Source organism: Paramisgurnus dabryanus, chromosome 17 (assembly GCF_030506205.2).
Source record: "Paramisgurnus dabryanus chromosome 17, PD_genome_1.1, whole genome shotgun sequence".
NCBI lineage: Eukaryota > Metazoa > Chordata > Actinopteri > Cypriniformes > Cobitidae > Paramisgurnus > Paramisgurnus dabryanus.
In genome coordinates, this window is record NC_133353.1 from 16,491,113 (window position 1) to 16,507,326 (window position 16,214).

Below are 16,214 nucleotides of genomic sequence, written 5' to 3' on the forward strand. Positions count from 1 at the left end.
ATGTGTGTGTGTGTGTGTGTGTGTGTTTGAGATTTTTTCTCAAATGACACGTTATGTGATAATGTACCCATTGCAGGACTGAGATAGGCTGCTTTACTTGTTTATAAGCAGAACAATGAGACTTTAAAGGAGAGGTTTGTGACAACCCTCCAAGTAGTCTGAAATTCAGTGCTTTTGTGCTACTTCTCTATCAGATCGGAAGTAACGAGTAACTAACTACTTGAGTAGTTTTTTCATCTAATACTTTTTTACTCTTACTCAAGTAAATAATTAGATTGAAACTTTTACTTTTACTTGAGTACATTTTTGTATAAGTACTTGTACTTTTACTTGAGTACAGATTTTGGGTACTCTACCCACCTCTGCCCGGATGACCTTCTACTTCCGGTTAGATTTTGCAGTGTGCATACGATGGACGCTTCACTATCCCATGATGCCCCGGGAGAGGAGTTATCCAATGAAGAAGACGAGGCATGCGGTTGTTTTCGCGCTGAAATGACATGACATGATGACGACGTATGTCACGTGATGTAGCAACATGGCGGATGTAGTAGTCCAAATCTCATTCATACTATCAGGATTCATATACAGTACCTACTGTTTTAATGCTAAGTAAGTAGGTACTTCATCTAATTCAGTACCTACTATACAGTATGCAGTTTCGGACGCAGCCTAAGTGAACAGTGTCCCAATGTCAAGTGAGCTAGGGTCCATACGTGCACATTTCATTGGTGCAAACATTATGTAGTTTGTATAACACCTGCTTTTAACAACGTTAACGGTGACGTTTATTTAGGGACTACTATAAACAAATAAACTTTAATAAAGCTACATGCACAAAATTATGAGTTTTTTTACAGGTGCAAAGAATTCTGCGTCTGAAAGTGTAGAATGTTATTTAAATGTTCATTTGTTTATTCATTTGTTTATGTGTTAATTTTATTTAAAGAAAACCTTAAAAATATATTTTAAGTAGGCTAAAAAAAATTTTGGTGCAAATTGCAACATGCATGCTTGGGATCTTCACGCTCACTAGAACACTTGGGCAAAATACAGGAAATACGTCATGTAAGTGTTCAAGTGGTCAAGTGCAAAGAGCGCAATTGTGGTTATTTGGATGTAGCCGAAATCTTTTAAACGCTCCACTTTGGGTCAGTAAAATGTTCTATGATTGGTTGTTAATAATCTGTTCAATGATTGATTAAAGCCTACGCGGCTCCCGCTCACAAAGAGATAAAGGAAATTCCAATCGAAAGTGATCATCCCAATGCTATATTCTTTTCCAAGATCAGAACTTTTGATGTATAAATTCTAGAGAAAGTTGCAATTGTGTCTAATACTGTAGATAAATTAATATAGGTTAAACTTGGTGAATAGACCAATTAAATACAGCGTCTTTTTCTCTTTTTGCATCAACTGTTTATGCAACATTCCCTTTGCGAAATGCCCTTCAAGGGCGCAAAAACGGCATTTGGAATTAATCCCAAACATTTTTGGTATCCGCCTGTGAAACCTTCCACATTTGCAGTTTTCCGTCTCTGATTAAATTAACTTTACACTGGTGACTGCCGCGTCCCATCTCAAAAAACTTTACAGAATGTAGATGATATTCCATTTTCAATGGTTTAGCGCATCCACTCGGGACCCACCACTTAATCATTCTATTTTTAATTATTTGACCCACCCAACCAGAAGACAATCTGCGCATCTTTAGCTCCTACACTTCTAATAACATTTTATATTTGATAAATTCATAGGCAGGTGAGCATTATAATAACATTATCATAAACAATAATACAATTCACAATACAAAATAATGCCTTTTAATTTATAAAGTGTTATACTGATATAGGTATAGGTATGTATTATCATCCAACATGGGCATAGCCTACCTATATGTAACCCACAGTGAAACCCACAAGGGATCCAGATATGTTGCCCATGTTAACCCCATGCCCACATGGAACCCATGGTGCCTAGATAGAACCCACGTGGGGCTCACATCAATGTTTGCTGGGGATGGGTCAAAAGCCAACCCAGTCTCACCCCATGTCGTCAATATTTGACGACACTTGACCATTCGTCAATATGTGACGCGGAGGGTATACCTTTCGCGTCATTTTTTGACGAACTGGGGACTTCAATACTATTACGTCCGTTGCATTCTCTTCTCCTATTTTCTTACCAATTTCGCGTCGGTTTAGGGTTAGATTTACATAATGACATCCCTACCCAAACCTAACTCTAACCCCAACGCCAGGTGACAACTGTTTCTAACCCCAACGCCCGGTGACAACTGTTTAATTTCGCGTACACTGTTTAATTTCGCGTACACTGTTTAATTTTGCGTAATCTAACCCTAAATCGACGCGAAAATAGTAAGAAAATAGGAGAAGAGAATGCAACGGACGTAATAGTATTGAAGTCCCCAGTTCGTCAAAAAATGACGCGAAAGGTATACCCTCCGTGTCACATATTGACGAATGGTCAAGTGTCGTCAAATATTGACGACATGGGGTGAGACTGTGTTACAACCGCCCGTCTGCGCATATTCACGGTGTATGCTTTGTAAGCTGTGCGGACGCGGAAAAAAGTATACCTAGCACTAAAACTGACCTACATTCATGTTGTTCTAAATCCATTCCATAGCAAAAAGCACAAAGAATTTTATCACATCTTTCAAGCTTCAAAAGGGGCTAATTTTGAAGCCGTTTAGCTTCAGTAATATAATTAATTTTAGGTCTGCATTTTATTTGTTGTTGTGTAGTCACATGTACATAAGGTAACATTTGGGATTCATGTTTTGTATTTTAAAATAAATTTGAGTATTACCATAATTGAATATTAAAACATTGCATTTATTGTATTGGTATTAGCTTTGGTTTGAATATGAAGATCTGATTTTATTTTCATCCTGTCAATCAATATTTTAAATTGATCAGTTATATTAATATGAGATCTAAATATTTAACCTCTTCTTTTTCATTGCTTGTCTTTTAAAGATCCACCAGGCTCGTAAACTGGTTTGCAGGAAATGCAAACGTCATGTAACCGAGATCAATGGACGAGTGGTGAGCGAGGGAACTCGCAGATACAGACTGTGCAATGTTTGTATTCAAGAGAGTGGCTATAATGAGTTAATTACAGATGGAAATAAAGAGAAGGAAGGGCTATTGTTCGAGGTGGAAGAGGACACAAGTGAGGACAGGGAAATGACGTGGCTCATGGATGATGATGAACTTGCAGAAGATTCTGGTGCAGATCTCATCATCCAGGAGGTGGACGACAGCGATGAGGACACCAGTGGAAAGTGATGATTATGATCATCCTGACAGTCTCGTGTGTTATCATTTCAGAAAATAGATTATTGTGTGGTTTGTATAATTTCAATTGTTCTCATTTAATATAAAAATACTAAAATATCAAAATACTGCATTTATAAAATACAATTTTATTTCTGTAATTTAAATATAAATATAGTTTATTTCAAAATGATGTTTACAGGAATAATGACAATGTGGTTTAACAATCTCATGCAATGGGACAGATCTTTCTGACATTGGGTTATTCTTGCCATTGACTATAATTTTTCACAGCAGTTTTTAGTGTTCACAGTTAAATTACCACAAAGATTTAAGCATATAACTTTGCATACTGTGTTGCATGGATTCAGCGTACATTTTCCTACTTGTTGTGTAATACTCTTATTTATGCAAAAATTTTGTTAAAATATGTTAAAAGTCACATGCCCAACATAAAGTTTGTCTGAAAATAAATATTACATATAAGCACTTTTTGAACCCATACGTTAATGTGATTATTATTTACTATATTTAACATTTTTATGGATTTTTTTCTAGAGGAAGAAATGCTTTTTATTGATTTAACTTCATAACAGTTGCACAATTTTTTTTTTTTGAAGAAACCTTTTTTTTACTTTAATATTGTGTGGTAACCGTTCTATAAAAGCAATAAGGTACTTGAGGCAAGTGCTGTATCACGAATAAATAACGGCTGAAGGGCGTTGTTAGGCACTATGCGTATATTATGGAGACAATTTAATGCCGTATAGTTTTGCACAAAAATAAAGTTTTGCAAAAAATAAAAAAGAATTAAACAATCAAAAAAAAATTTGTGAACAAAAATAAATGTTTTGCAAACAAAAATAAAGACTATTTTATCTTTGTCACACATTGTTTAATGCTCAAACATACTAAATCATTTGCAAAGCTCATTTTATTCTGCGTTTCAGTCAAGCGTGCGCTCACGATACCGGTTTTTCTTTGCGCTGCACTTTTCTGCACGGTTCTCTTTGTGGCACTGTTTTGACATGGGGGTGGAGCCAAGAGATTGGGGGCGTATAAAACTCGCCCGCGTGTGTTACGTCATCAGCTTGAGTCGCAGACTGTGGTGAAGCTGAATCAGGAAGCACGGACATACGGCTGGATCTACGGTATGTGTAAAGATTGTTTTCTTTTAGTTCACTAGTATTAATATGGCGTTTAGTTAACTAAATGTGTATTAAGACGTTTACTCAAGTTAAAGAAGTTAGAGACTAATTAATGCGGTGATTATATTATCAGTACACTTGCACTCTACTATATGCAGACCATAGACTGTAAAAAAGACAAGATCAGTAGAAATAACTTCTTTACTTTACTATGATAAACCCAGGCTTTGTTTAGCGTTTGTATTACTGTAGTAGTGTTACAAAAATGATGGTTAAACTATGGTTATTGTAGTGGGACCATGATGAATTCGTGGTTACTATGGTTTAAAATACCATAGTTAAACAACGTAGGTTACGCAGGTAACCATGGATCTGTGAGACCGAGGGATGACCGTCACTACGGTCTAAAAAGGAATGATCACCTTCGTTCTGCCTATCACCGAGACCATATGTCAACAAAGTCATGTCCATGACCTCCGGAAGCAGAACGACCCGCGTCTATAATTAGCAGAGAATGCTCCCGGTTCAGTCTCCTACCTTGAGCGCCTCAGAATGGTCCGAGCGACAAGGATAGTGACGGTCATCCCTCGGTCTCACAGATCCATGGTTACCTGCGTAACCTACGATCTGTTTCGACCTCACTCTGACCGTCACTACGGTCTAAAAAGGGATGACACATACCAACAGAGTCGCGAGGAACCCAGGATCAATTAGAACCTCGCTCAGTCACAGACATGAGGGCAGCATCGCCGACCGGAGCTGGTCGAGTCACATCCACCCGGTAAAATCTTGTAAAAGTGCATGGCGTAGACCACGAAGCCGCTCCACAGATGTCGCTTGCTGCCACACCCTTGAGGGCAGCCCAAGATGTAGCCACACTCCTAGTAGAATGAGCCCTTGTACCTGTTGGGACCGGTATCCCCTGAGCCTTATAAGCATGGGAAATAACCTCCACCAGCCAATGAGATAGCCTCTGTTTGGAAAGCGGCAGTCCCTGCCTTGCCGCCCCATAACAGACAAACAGTTGAGAGTGCATTCTTCTTAAAGCCTGTGTACGGATCAGATAGGCTTTCAAGGCCCTGACTGGACACAATGTGCTAAGCTTGTCATGCTCTGCCTGTGAGGCAGCGGAAGGCTGGAATTGGGCCAGCTCCAACACCTTGTTCATGGACTGCTGATCAAGCACTTTTGGCAGGAAAGCTGGATTCGGCCAGAGTGACACGCCAGTGCCCCCTGCCTGCCACCTCAAACAGTCATCACTAACGGAGAGAGCACACAGCTCCCCGACTCGTTTGGTTGAACAGAGAGCCAAGAGAAATGCTGTCTTAAGAGACAAAGACCGTAAATCTGCGTCTGCAATAGGCTCATAAGGACCTTCAGTGAGAGATGTCAGAACTGTAGGCAGGTCCCAGCTTGGTGCCCGCAAGGTGCGACCTGGACGTAACCGGCGGGCTCCCCTTAAGAACCGGCTAATCAGAGGGTGCCTACCCAGGGATGTGTTATCTGCCCTCTGGTGAAAAGCTGAAATGGCCGAAGCATAGACCTTAATCGTACTGGCTGCCTTGCCCAGATCAAAATGAGACTGCAAGAAGCATAATACTTGTGGCACGGGACAAACCGTTGGCTCGATGCCCAAGCCAAAAGACCACTCTGAAAAGATCCTCCATCTGAGTGCGTAGCCAGCTCTGGTAGATGGGGCCCTGGCATTATTAAGTGTCTCCTGTACAGCCTTATCTAGCTGTCCATCGATGGGCTCTGCAGGGGCCAAACCCATAGACGCAGGGCTCCCGGGTTCGGATGCCAAATCCGCCCGTCTGCTTGCGTCAGGAGATCTGCTCTGCACGGTAACTGCCATGGCTGACCCTGCAGCAATCCGAGGAGTTCTGGGAACCATGGCCTCGCTGGCCACCGTGGCGCGACCAATAGGACTGAGTGTTGGCCCTCTCTGATCCTTCGGAGGACCTGAGCTATGAGAGGGAGTGGAGGAAAAGCGTATAACAAGCCTGTTGGCCAGTCTTGCGACAGAGCATCCAGGCCCAAACTGCCCTCCTGCCCCATGAGGGAGTACCATTCTGGGCAGTGTGTTGTCTCCGCTGAAGCAAAGAGATCCATCTGGGCCGCACCGTAACGTATCCAGATCTGAACAACTACGTCGGTGTTCAACCTCCACTCTCCCGGGAGTGGCCCTGTCCTGGAGAGAATGTCGGCCGCTCTGTTCTCCACACCTGGGATGTGCACTGCCCTCAGTGAGGAAAATCGAGGCCATGCCCATATCAGCAACTCCTCTGCCACCTGGAGGCATCGCTGGGACCTCGTGCCTCCCTGGTGATTGATATGATACACTGCCGAAGTGCTGTCTGTCCTCACCAGAACATGTTGGCCTTGCAACTCTGGCAGGAATTTCTGAAGAGCAAGATGGATGGCCTTCAACTCGAGGACATTTATGTGCTCCTTCATCCACAGCGGCTGCCATGTGCCCCTCACTGCCCTTCCTTCCCAGACAGCCCCCCAGCCTGTCAGGGACGCGTCCGTTGAGATGACCTGTCTCGTGTGGGGAAGGCCCCCCAGTGGGACACCTTGTAAAATGAGCTCCCGGTTGCTCCAAGGGCGTAGGGCTTTGATGAAGGTTTGAGATATACGCAGTTTCATCTGCCTGTCGTCTCTGGGGTGAAGATGGAAAGCATTGAACCAGCACTGAAGGGGGCGTGCCCTCAGCAGGCCCAGAGGAATCACTGCTGCTGCTGCGGCCACCAAGCCCAGTAGCTTTTGAACTCTGTGAGCTGTGACAAGGCTGCCCAAGTGGAACTGCTTCGTCATGTTGATCAAGCTGTCTGCTCTTCGTGAAGTGAGAGACGCAGTCATGCTTACCGAGTCCAGAAGGATGCCGAGGAACTCTGCCTGTTGGCGGGGTTGCAGGTTGCTCTTTTTGTGGTTGACCGTGAAGCCTAGCATTTGAATGTGGGCCAGAACTGTGCTCGTGTCTCGTACTACCTGCTCCTGAGAGGGGGCGCACATGAGCCAATCGTCCAGGTAGGGCAAGATCTTCAACCCTCGAGCCTGGAGGGGGGACAGCGCAGCTGACACCACACGAGTAAAGACCCTTGGGGCCAGAGAAAGACCAAAGGGAAGGACCTGAAACTGGAATACCCTGCCTTGAAAGGCAAAGCGCAGGAAAGGCCGGTGTTCTGGACAGATTGGGACGTGGAAGTAGGCGTCTTTCAGATCCAGGGACGTGAACCACTCCCCCTGCTGGATAGACTGCATCACCACCCTTGTGTGGACCATCTTGAAGGGTAGCACCTTGAGATATCGGTTCAAGGGCCTGAGGTCGAGAACAGGCCGATGACCGCCGTCTTTTTTTGGAACAATAAAGTATTTGGAGTAAAACCCAGTGAGCTGTGCGCTGGGCGGTACTTCTGAGATGGCCCCTTTCAGAAGTAACTCCTGGACCTCTTTGACGAGGACGGACATTAAAACAGGGTCTTTTACGGACGTTATCTTGATCCCTGAAAACGTTGGGGGTCGCCGCCGAAATTGTAATCGGTAGCCGCGAGCCACCGTAGCCACGACCCAAGGGTCTGGCACAATGCCCTCCCAGGAGGTCCGTGACAGCTGGGAAGGACAATCGACGGGCGACCCGGGACTCCTATGCAGGACCGCCACTGCGGCCTGCACCCCTGCCTGTGCCCCGCTGTGGTCCTCGTCGTCCCTTAATTCTGGAATTTGAGGCTGTACGTCGGTCAGGTGCACGAAATCGCCAGACCCGTGCCTCTGGGTTGTCACATGCTGATGGAGGCCGGGTAGGCTGCCGCAGCCTATACCTACTGACAGGTGGGCGGCCGGCAGTTGAAGCAGACCTAGAGCAAACCCTCTGGACAGCTTCCCTAGATGCTGCAGTCCGTTCAATCCGATCAAGCACCTCCTGGAATCCAGGGTGAAAGACGTGTCCTGGTACCACAGGGAGGTTGAGTAGCTCCTGTCTGATGGCATCTGGCAGGGAGGTTTGTGCCAGCCAAACTTGTCTGCGACACAGCACTGCAGAGGCCATAGCATCCCCCACGTCACGTGTCAGCTGGGAGTGGGAAGAAAGAGCCGCGTCGACCAGGGCCCTGGAATCATGATCGTCTGGGCCCAGTGTCTTCCGTAGAGCCGCCAGGGTGATGGCTAGAGCGTTACCCATACGGGCCACTCGAGCTGATGCGTTGAAGGAATTGGTGACCAGACGGTCCGTCTTGGCACACTCCTTGCGAGGGCACCGTGGATCGGAGGATACACGGGAGAACCCCAGAGACGTCAATGCAGCCATAGGCGACTCAACTGGTGGCATGTTCCCCAGTCCAGTTTCAACCAGATAACTAGCATTTGCCAGCTGGCGACAACCTGCATTAAACTGGGGCCGTTTCGAATTTGTACCCCATGATGACCTCAGCATTGCAGTATAGTCATCTGCTACAGGTATAGAAGGCCGTGGTTCAGGTCGGGAGATGCCCTCCCAAACACCTCCAGCGGGAGCCGGGGCAGATGTAGGCCCCTGAAGGCCCAAAACCTTGGCAGCGCTCAGTACCCGTGACATCAGGGAACTGACAGGGGCCTCTCCTGGCTCCGTGGAGCCGTCAGCTGGCTCAGCAGAGCTAGAATGTAGCTCCCCTTCGAGGTCGTCGCCACCTGTGGTGTCGTCCACCACTGTGTGTGAAGCGCATAGGGATATCACATCTACATTGTCTTGCTGTTCCTCCTCGCCGAAGCTCTCGGGCCTGACTGAGAGGGGATCCTCATGTAATAAGTCCTGTTGGTTACCTTCTAACTTGTCCAACCTCCGTGACAGAGCCTGGAGAGCCGCAAGGATCTCGAGTGACCCCGTGCTGCTGTTTTCTGCCACCGTAGCTGAGGCAGGGGGCTTAACAGATTTGGGTGGCTCAACCTGGGTAACTCCATGGGGGGAATCCCGCTGTTGATCACGCGAACGTGAACGCTTGCGCTTGTGTTTACGCCCATGCCTACTGGAGAGGGACGACTGGTCAGGGGAGCGCTGCTTCCCGCTCCCTTCCTCACGCACATGGCCGCGCACCTGGCCGCGCACCTGTGATCTCTCGTCCCTGGAGAGATCACAGGCTGCACTACAGGGATTGTCCACGTCTTCCAGCACGTGGGCAGCTCCAAGGCATGTGGGGCACTCCCTGTGCCCATCCCTAGAACTCATGGAGGCGTTGCAGATCCTGCAGTAGTGGGAAGCCATTGCAGCAACACAGAAACCCAATATAATGCCTGGAGTCCTCCTCCAGCAATCCGCCAAGGTAATACGGTGGGCCGCACCAGCGCACGAATGCACTTAGCGGTCGCACACTAGCCCCACCAGCTGCAAACAGGGGTATAGGGTGTGTCAGAGGGGAGTATTGCAGGAAAAAGTGTGATTGTAGCCGCCACTCAAGGCGAAAAAAAGCACCTAAGAGCAGAAAAGCACAGCACACAGTATTATGATGGCCCGCACCGGCGCACGAATGCACTTAGCAGGCACACACTAACCCTTTACCAGCTGCGAACAGGGGTATAGGGTGTGGGGAAATACTGCCACAGCCTGCACCAGCACGTAAACGCACCTAACAGACTGAAATAGTGAACACAATAATAACAGGGCTGTTTATAATGTACTGGAAAAAACAGCCCCCAACTAAATAATTCAACAAAAAATAGCACTAGTAGCAGACACAATATACCAGCTGAAAACAGCAGTAAATACAAACACAGGTATAATGGCGGCCCACACCAGCGCGCGAACGCACTTAGTGGGCTCGCACAAAGCCCACGGCTGCGAACAGCAGTAGAGGCACACGGATAAACAACTTAAATTACCCGGAAATCTAGTGCATATAAGTTTAAATGAAAGGTATATACCTAGAAATAATAAGTCAATACACAAACCACAACAATTCTCGGGGGCACCAGGCACCCGCACCGTTTAGGTAACGAATTAGTGGAATGCAACAAGGAAATAGTCAGGAATTTCTTACCTGAATACGTAGTCTCTTACTCACGGTCTCGTATGAGGCGATCAAGGTGAGAGACTGAACCGGGAGCATTCTCTGCTAATTATAGATGCGGGTCGTTCTGCTTCCGGAGGTCATGGACATGACTTTGTTGACATAATGGTCTCGGTGATAGGCAGAACGAAGGTGATCATTCCTTTTTAGACCGTAGTGACGGTCAGAGTGAGGTCGAAACAGATCTATAATTGCTGTAGGGTCGTGACGAATCGTTATAAGTCTTTTGTTATTGTCACATTAGTTTGTTAAATAAAATGTGGTGATGAATTTGGACATAACACACTGTGCATGTTGTGGTCATTGTTTCTGAGTTTGTAACAGCATGTTTGCTCACAGGCAGGGGACACACTTAATTGTAATTGTCTTAATACTGTAGGAAAGATTGCTTATGGCTGACTTGTGTATGCTTTTCATGTGCATATAAAATATCTATAAAATATCTAATAATTCTGTTGTTTTGTGTGTTCCAGGTGTTGTGAACTGGAAGAAATTAAAGATCCAAGGCTTATCTGACACAGATTATCCTCTTTGAAAGTTTACACCAAAGGACAATGTTCTTTAGTCTAAAATCTGACACCACTGTATTATGTTATTGAGATGGTCAATGACTTTTCTAGTGTTTTGTAATGATTGTTGTTGATTTTCTCATTAGATCAGAGCCAATAAACTGTCCATTGTTTTTCAGAAATCCTTCAGTTTCTGCAAATTCTATTCTTTTTCAGCATTGAAGCTCCATATTAAAGCGTACCTGGGGAGGAGTCTGTACGGTATACATACTAGAGACAGTGGCCCTCATTTATCAAAAGTGCGTACACCAAATTTCCAGCGTACACCTTGCGTACACCCAAAACCACGGTGACTTTGAGATTTATCAATATGGACATTGGCGTACGGCACGCTCAAATCCTACGCCAGCTCAGGAGGTGGTGTACGCACATTTTGAGTTAGTGCAGAAATGCGCAAACAATTCCTAACACCACAAAACGCACTGAATTAACTGAACCATTAAGCAGACATAGAATTTAGATGTAGGCAACAGTAAATAACAATAATAATAAATAATTATTCTTCTAAATATCAATTAATAATAAAAATAATAATAAGAATATTACAAATTGTCATCCAATTATTAATGTGTCTTTAATCCCACTCTTTAAACTGCCAAATAAAACAATTTTGTTTCTTTTCACTTCCCCGGATTCTCTTCTTTGCCGTCTTTCGTGTGTCAATGGCGTAAAATGAGGGCGTGGGGGAGGCGGAGACTTGAATTTATATGGGCTTGTTATTCTAATGACGCTCGTTTTCGGCCGCGGCATTTATGAAGGGCAGATATTGCGTACACCTGAATATCAACGGTACGCACAGTTTCATAATATCAGAAAAGCACTTCTGATATTACTAATACAACTTTTGTTTCTCAACAAATAGTTATATCATGTTTGGTATTATTTTCAATTTAAAGGTACTTTATTGGCATGACTGTGTGCAGTTACAATACTGCCAAGCATATATATTAAACAACATACAATAACACAATAGTAACAAACACAAATGTGGAATTTCAATAAGGTGATGAAGTACTAAATACAATTGAATTAGAGAATATTTACAATATTCTGAAGAGCTGTGAAACTCAGCTGAGCTTTGAGACTTTTTTCAAAGTGTTTTACTATAGGATCTTTACATTTACCACAGTGAAGGAGAAATTGTGTGACTTTTGACCTCACCACTGTCACAATGAACGTTCTTCTTTCACGAGCCATGTTTGTCTGTGTCCACCTTTGTCTATTTTTGTTTATAGTCTGTATTTGATAAAGATTCGTCTCTTAACGGTGTAAAGATAGTCTGCCAGGTTGTATTTTCTGTGATTTTGTATTATTTGGCACCATATAAATGAAGCAGAAATGGTAATGTGGTTATTTCTCATAAGGACACTGTCCCGCATTGGATACAGGCAATTTGCAGTGACCCACCACCCTACCTCACTGGCACACTGCACTGTATGGTCATTTCACTTGTTATGTCTTCTGTTTTATTCTTGATGTATGGTTAATGCTTAAAAAATCTTTCATTTTAAACTGATATTAGTGGAAAGCTAAAGTGATTGTTACCTTAATGTAAAATGTTAATCATTGTGAGAACATAACTTTACATGTTTGAAAATGACAGTTGCATGAGATTGGTATTTCTCTCCCTGGTAAACTAAAGAGGCTTTTCACAAAGTTATCTGAACATTTTGGCAAAGCTTATGTTTCATAATATGGAAGAAATTACTTTACAATTATAAAAAAGCTGACAAAAAAACAATGAAAATAGAGTCAAATAAACTTTATTTCAATGTATGTAGACTTTCAAAGAGGATAATCTGTGTCAGATGGCTTGAATGTTTAATTTCTTCCAGTTCACAACACCTGGAACACACAAAACAACAGAATTATTATTAGATATTTTAAATGCACATGAAAAGGTTACACAACTAAGCCATAACCAATCTTTCCTACAGTATTAAGACACTTAAGTGTGTCCTCTGCCTGTGAGAGACAGAGTAAACATGCTGTTACAAACAATGACCAACATGCAACATGTCCTAATTCATCACCACATTTTATTTAATAAACTAATGTGACAATAACAAAGGACTCATAATGTCAAAACATAATGTAATGACAATAAGAAACGACCCTACAGCTATTATAGTTTAACTACGGTATTTTAAAAACCATAGTAACCACAAATGTATCATGGTCCCACTACAATAACCATAGTTTAACCATCATTTTTGTAATACTACTACAGTAATACAAATGCTAAATAAAGCCTGGGTTTATCAAAGTAAAGTACAGAAGTATTTCTACTGATCCTGTCTGCATATAGTAGCGTGCAAGTGTACTGATAATATAATCACCGCATTAATTAGTCCCTAACTTCTTTAACTTGAGTAAACGTCTTAATACACATTTAGTTAAAGGGGTCATAGCATGAAAATGTTAGCATTGCCACTTTGTAGGTTTGAGCAAAAATGTGTCGTTGTTGGGTGTGTTTTTTAAAATGCAAATGAGCGGATGAAGTGCAAACACTGATCACAATGATGGTGGTTTGTTGTAATTCAAATTCAATTGTGCTGTCAAGTCCTTCTTTTGTCTCTCTTTCTCTCTGCACTAAATAGCAGTGCAGTGGTTGGATAGTGCAGATTAAGGGGCGGTATTATTCTAATAAGAAATTCTTATGACATCATAATGAAAGCCAAATTTCAATGACCTATTTTTGCTCACACCTACAAAGTGGCAATGCTAACATTTTCATGCCATGGCCCCTTTAACTAAACGCCATATTAATACTAGCGAACTAAAAGAAAACAATCTTTACACATACCGTAGATCCAGCCGCATGTCCGTGCTTCCTGATTCAGCTTCACCACAGTCTGCGACTCAAGCTGATGACGTAACACACGCGGGCGAGTTGTATACGCCCCCAATCCCTTGGCTCCACCCCCACGTCAAAACAGTGCCACAAAGAGAACCACGCAGAAAAGTGCAGCGCAAAGAAAAACCGGTATCGTGAGCGCACGCTTGACTGAAACGCAAAATAAAATGAGCTTTGCAAATGATTTAGTATGTTTGAGCATTAAAAAATGTGTGACAAAGATAAAACAGGATTACAGCTGTCATTGATTTTTGTAATTGATTATATTTTTATTTTTGCACAACTTTATTTTATTTTGCAATTTATTATTTTTGCTTGCAAAACTTATTTTTTCTGCTCAATACTTTATCATTCCTTTGCAATTTTTTATTTTTGTTTGCAAAACATTTATTTTTGTTCACGAAACATTTTTTTGATTGCTTAATTATTTTTTATTTTTTGCAAAACTTTATTTTTGTGCAAAACTATACGGCATTAAATTGTCTCCATAGATTAAAATGTAAAAGATTATTATTGAGTCTCTTGGACATAAATGATGACCGATTATTTATTACAAAGCAATTTAAAGTACACTAATGGATCTGGATAACTGTTAAATAAAATTTATATAGCTGGAGATTATTTCCTTGTGGTTTATGTAAAAAGGTTGGAGATGGAGAGATGAAATTTGTGCGTGTGTTCTTTTATTTTGAACAGGGGGTGCTGTGAATTTTGTTTTACAAAAACCTATGAGCCTATAGGCCTATTTAAAATACATTTTAAAAATAAATACATTGAATTTCACTACTTTATTGTCATATACACTTCAGTGCACACAGCCAGGGTCTGAAACACACAGACGTCATCGGATCTCAGATGAATATACAGTATGGGCTATTAATCAGAAGCAGAAATACTTTCAATAATCCCAGGGGGAATTACTTTCGTTACAACTTCAGATATACATACATACAAAATATTTACATACAACATATAATATTATAACAACATATAATATTAATTAAACTTCACAATTTTCAATCTCCATGCGTACAAACATACTTTACTTTCGTTTTTAAGTTAGGATCACACGTCGATTAACAGTGTAAAATATTCTCACAGTAACTAGTATATTTGTATATAGATTTTTTTTTACTAAATAGTACTATTACTGTCTGTTTTTAAACTTATAAATAATTCATAAATTGAACAAAAATAATAAAATGGTTTTAGTTCTGATATTGTATACTTTTATAAAGAAATACATGGTGTATAATGACATTTTTAGAATATATTAGGCTTTATATTACGTTTGTACTAAAAAAAAATACTTTATTTGTTACAAACAAGAGATAAAGAATTTACCAACGTGCGGAGACCTTTCAGCACTCGGACAGCGTCATGTTTTTTTAAAGCATTACTTAAAAAATGTTCTCATCTCAGCATATCCACAGGTGCAGAGTCATTATATACAATAAATCCGTGTGGAAGCATTTAAAAAACATTAGATGCATTTGTTTAAACCAAAGCATTTATTTAGCCTACTTACCAAGGTAGCTACAGATGAAGCAGCTCTTTACGCCTTCTAACGTCTCATAATTGGTCATCATTTATGTCCAAGAGACTCAATAATAATCTTTTACATTTTAATCCTTTAATTTTTTTCATATTTAAAAGCGTTTTTGTGCTGCTGCGCATCTATGTATGTGATAAGCAAACCTGCGTTGTCATCCCGTTAATACTGTATGCGCATATTATTAATGCGCTCTTTACTCTAGCAAAAGACACTCACGTCGCGCATTGCAAAGTGCGCTCGGATGAGGCCACGGAGATGGGTAGGCACAGACAGTAATGAAATTAAAATCCAAAATACACGTAATAACCTACGTGTGTCAAATATAATTTCCCTTAAATATTCATAAGTAATATATAAATTGTGCAAAATATGTTTACTTATAAAATCTCTTTACTTCTGATGGGTAAATATCATATTTATTGCTGTAAGTGGAGGCGTTCTAAGCCTTCCTTTGTCTGGCTTATAATGACTTTAAATTATTTTTGTCTTCACTAAAAAAGATCCAATCTACTAAAATTGCAAGGAAAATGTGTAGTGACATATCTAGGAAATTACTATTTTGATGAATCTCTGCTTTTTGTTTTTTGTTTTCATTTTTTATTCCTGGTTGTTCTTTATCTGGAAATTCTTTCTGTACATTGATTAACATATATCCTGTTCCCCCACTAGAATTTTGTATGTTTTTTTTTTTTTTTTTAAGTTAATTTCATTAAATAAAAACTGTGATATGAACTCAAAAACTGCA

General features: G+C 41.8%; 1 protein-coding gene across 1 annotated transcript in view; it reads left to right on the forward strand.

Annotated features, from left to right (window-relative positions):
* zbtb8a (zinc finger and BTB domain containing 8A) overlaps positions 1-3,746 on the forward strand; it is a 50,840-nt gene extending 47,094 nt beyond the window's left edge. The window contains exon 5 of the mRNA XM_065274281.2: positions 3,003-3,746. Coding sequence (XP_065130353.1) covers positions 3,003-3,314 — 312 coding nt within the window. The 3' untranslated portion in view covers positions 3,315-3,746. The remainder of the gene's footprint in view (positions 1-3,002) is intronic.
* The last annotated feature ends 12,468 nt before the right edge of the window (positions 3,747-16,214 follow it).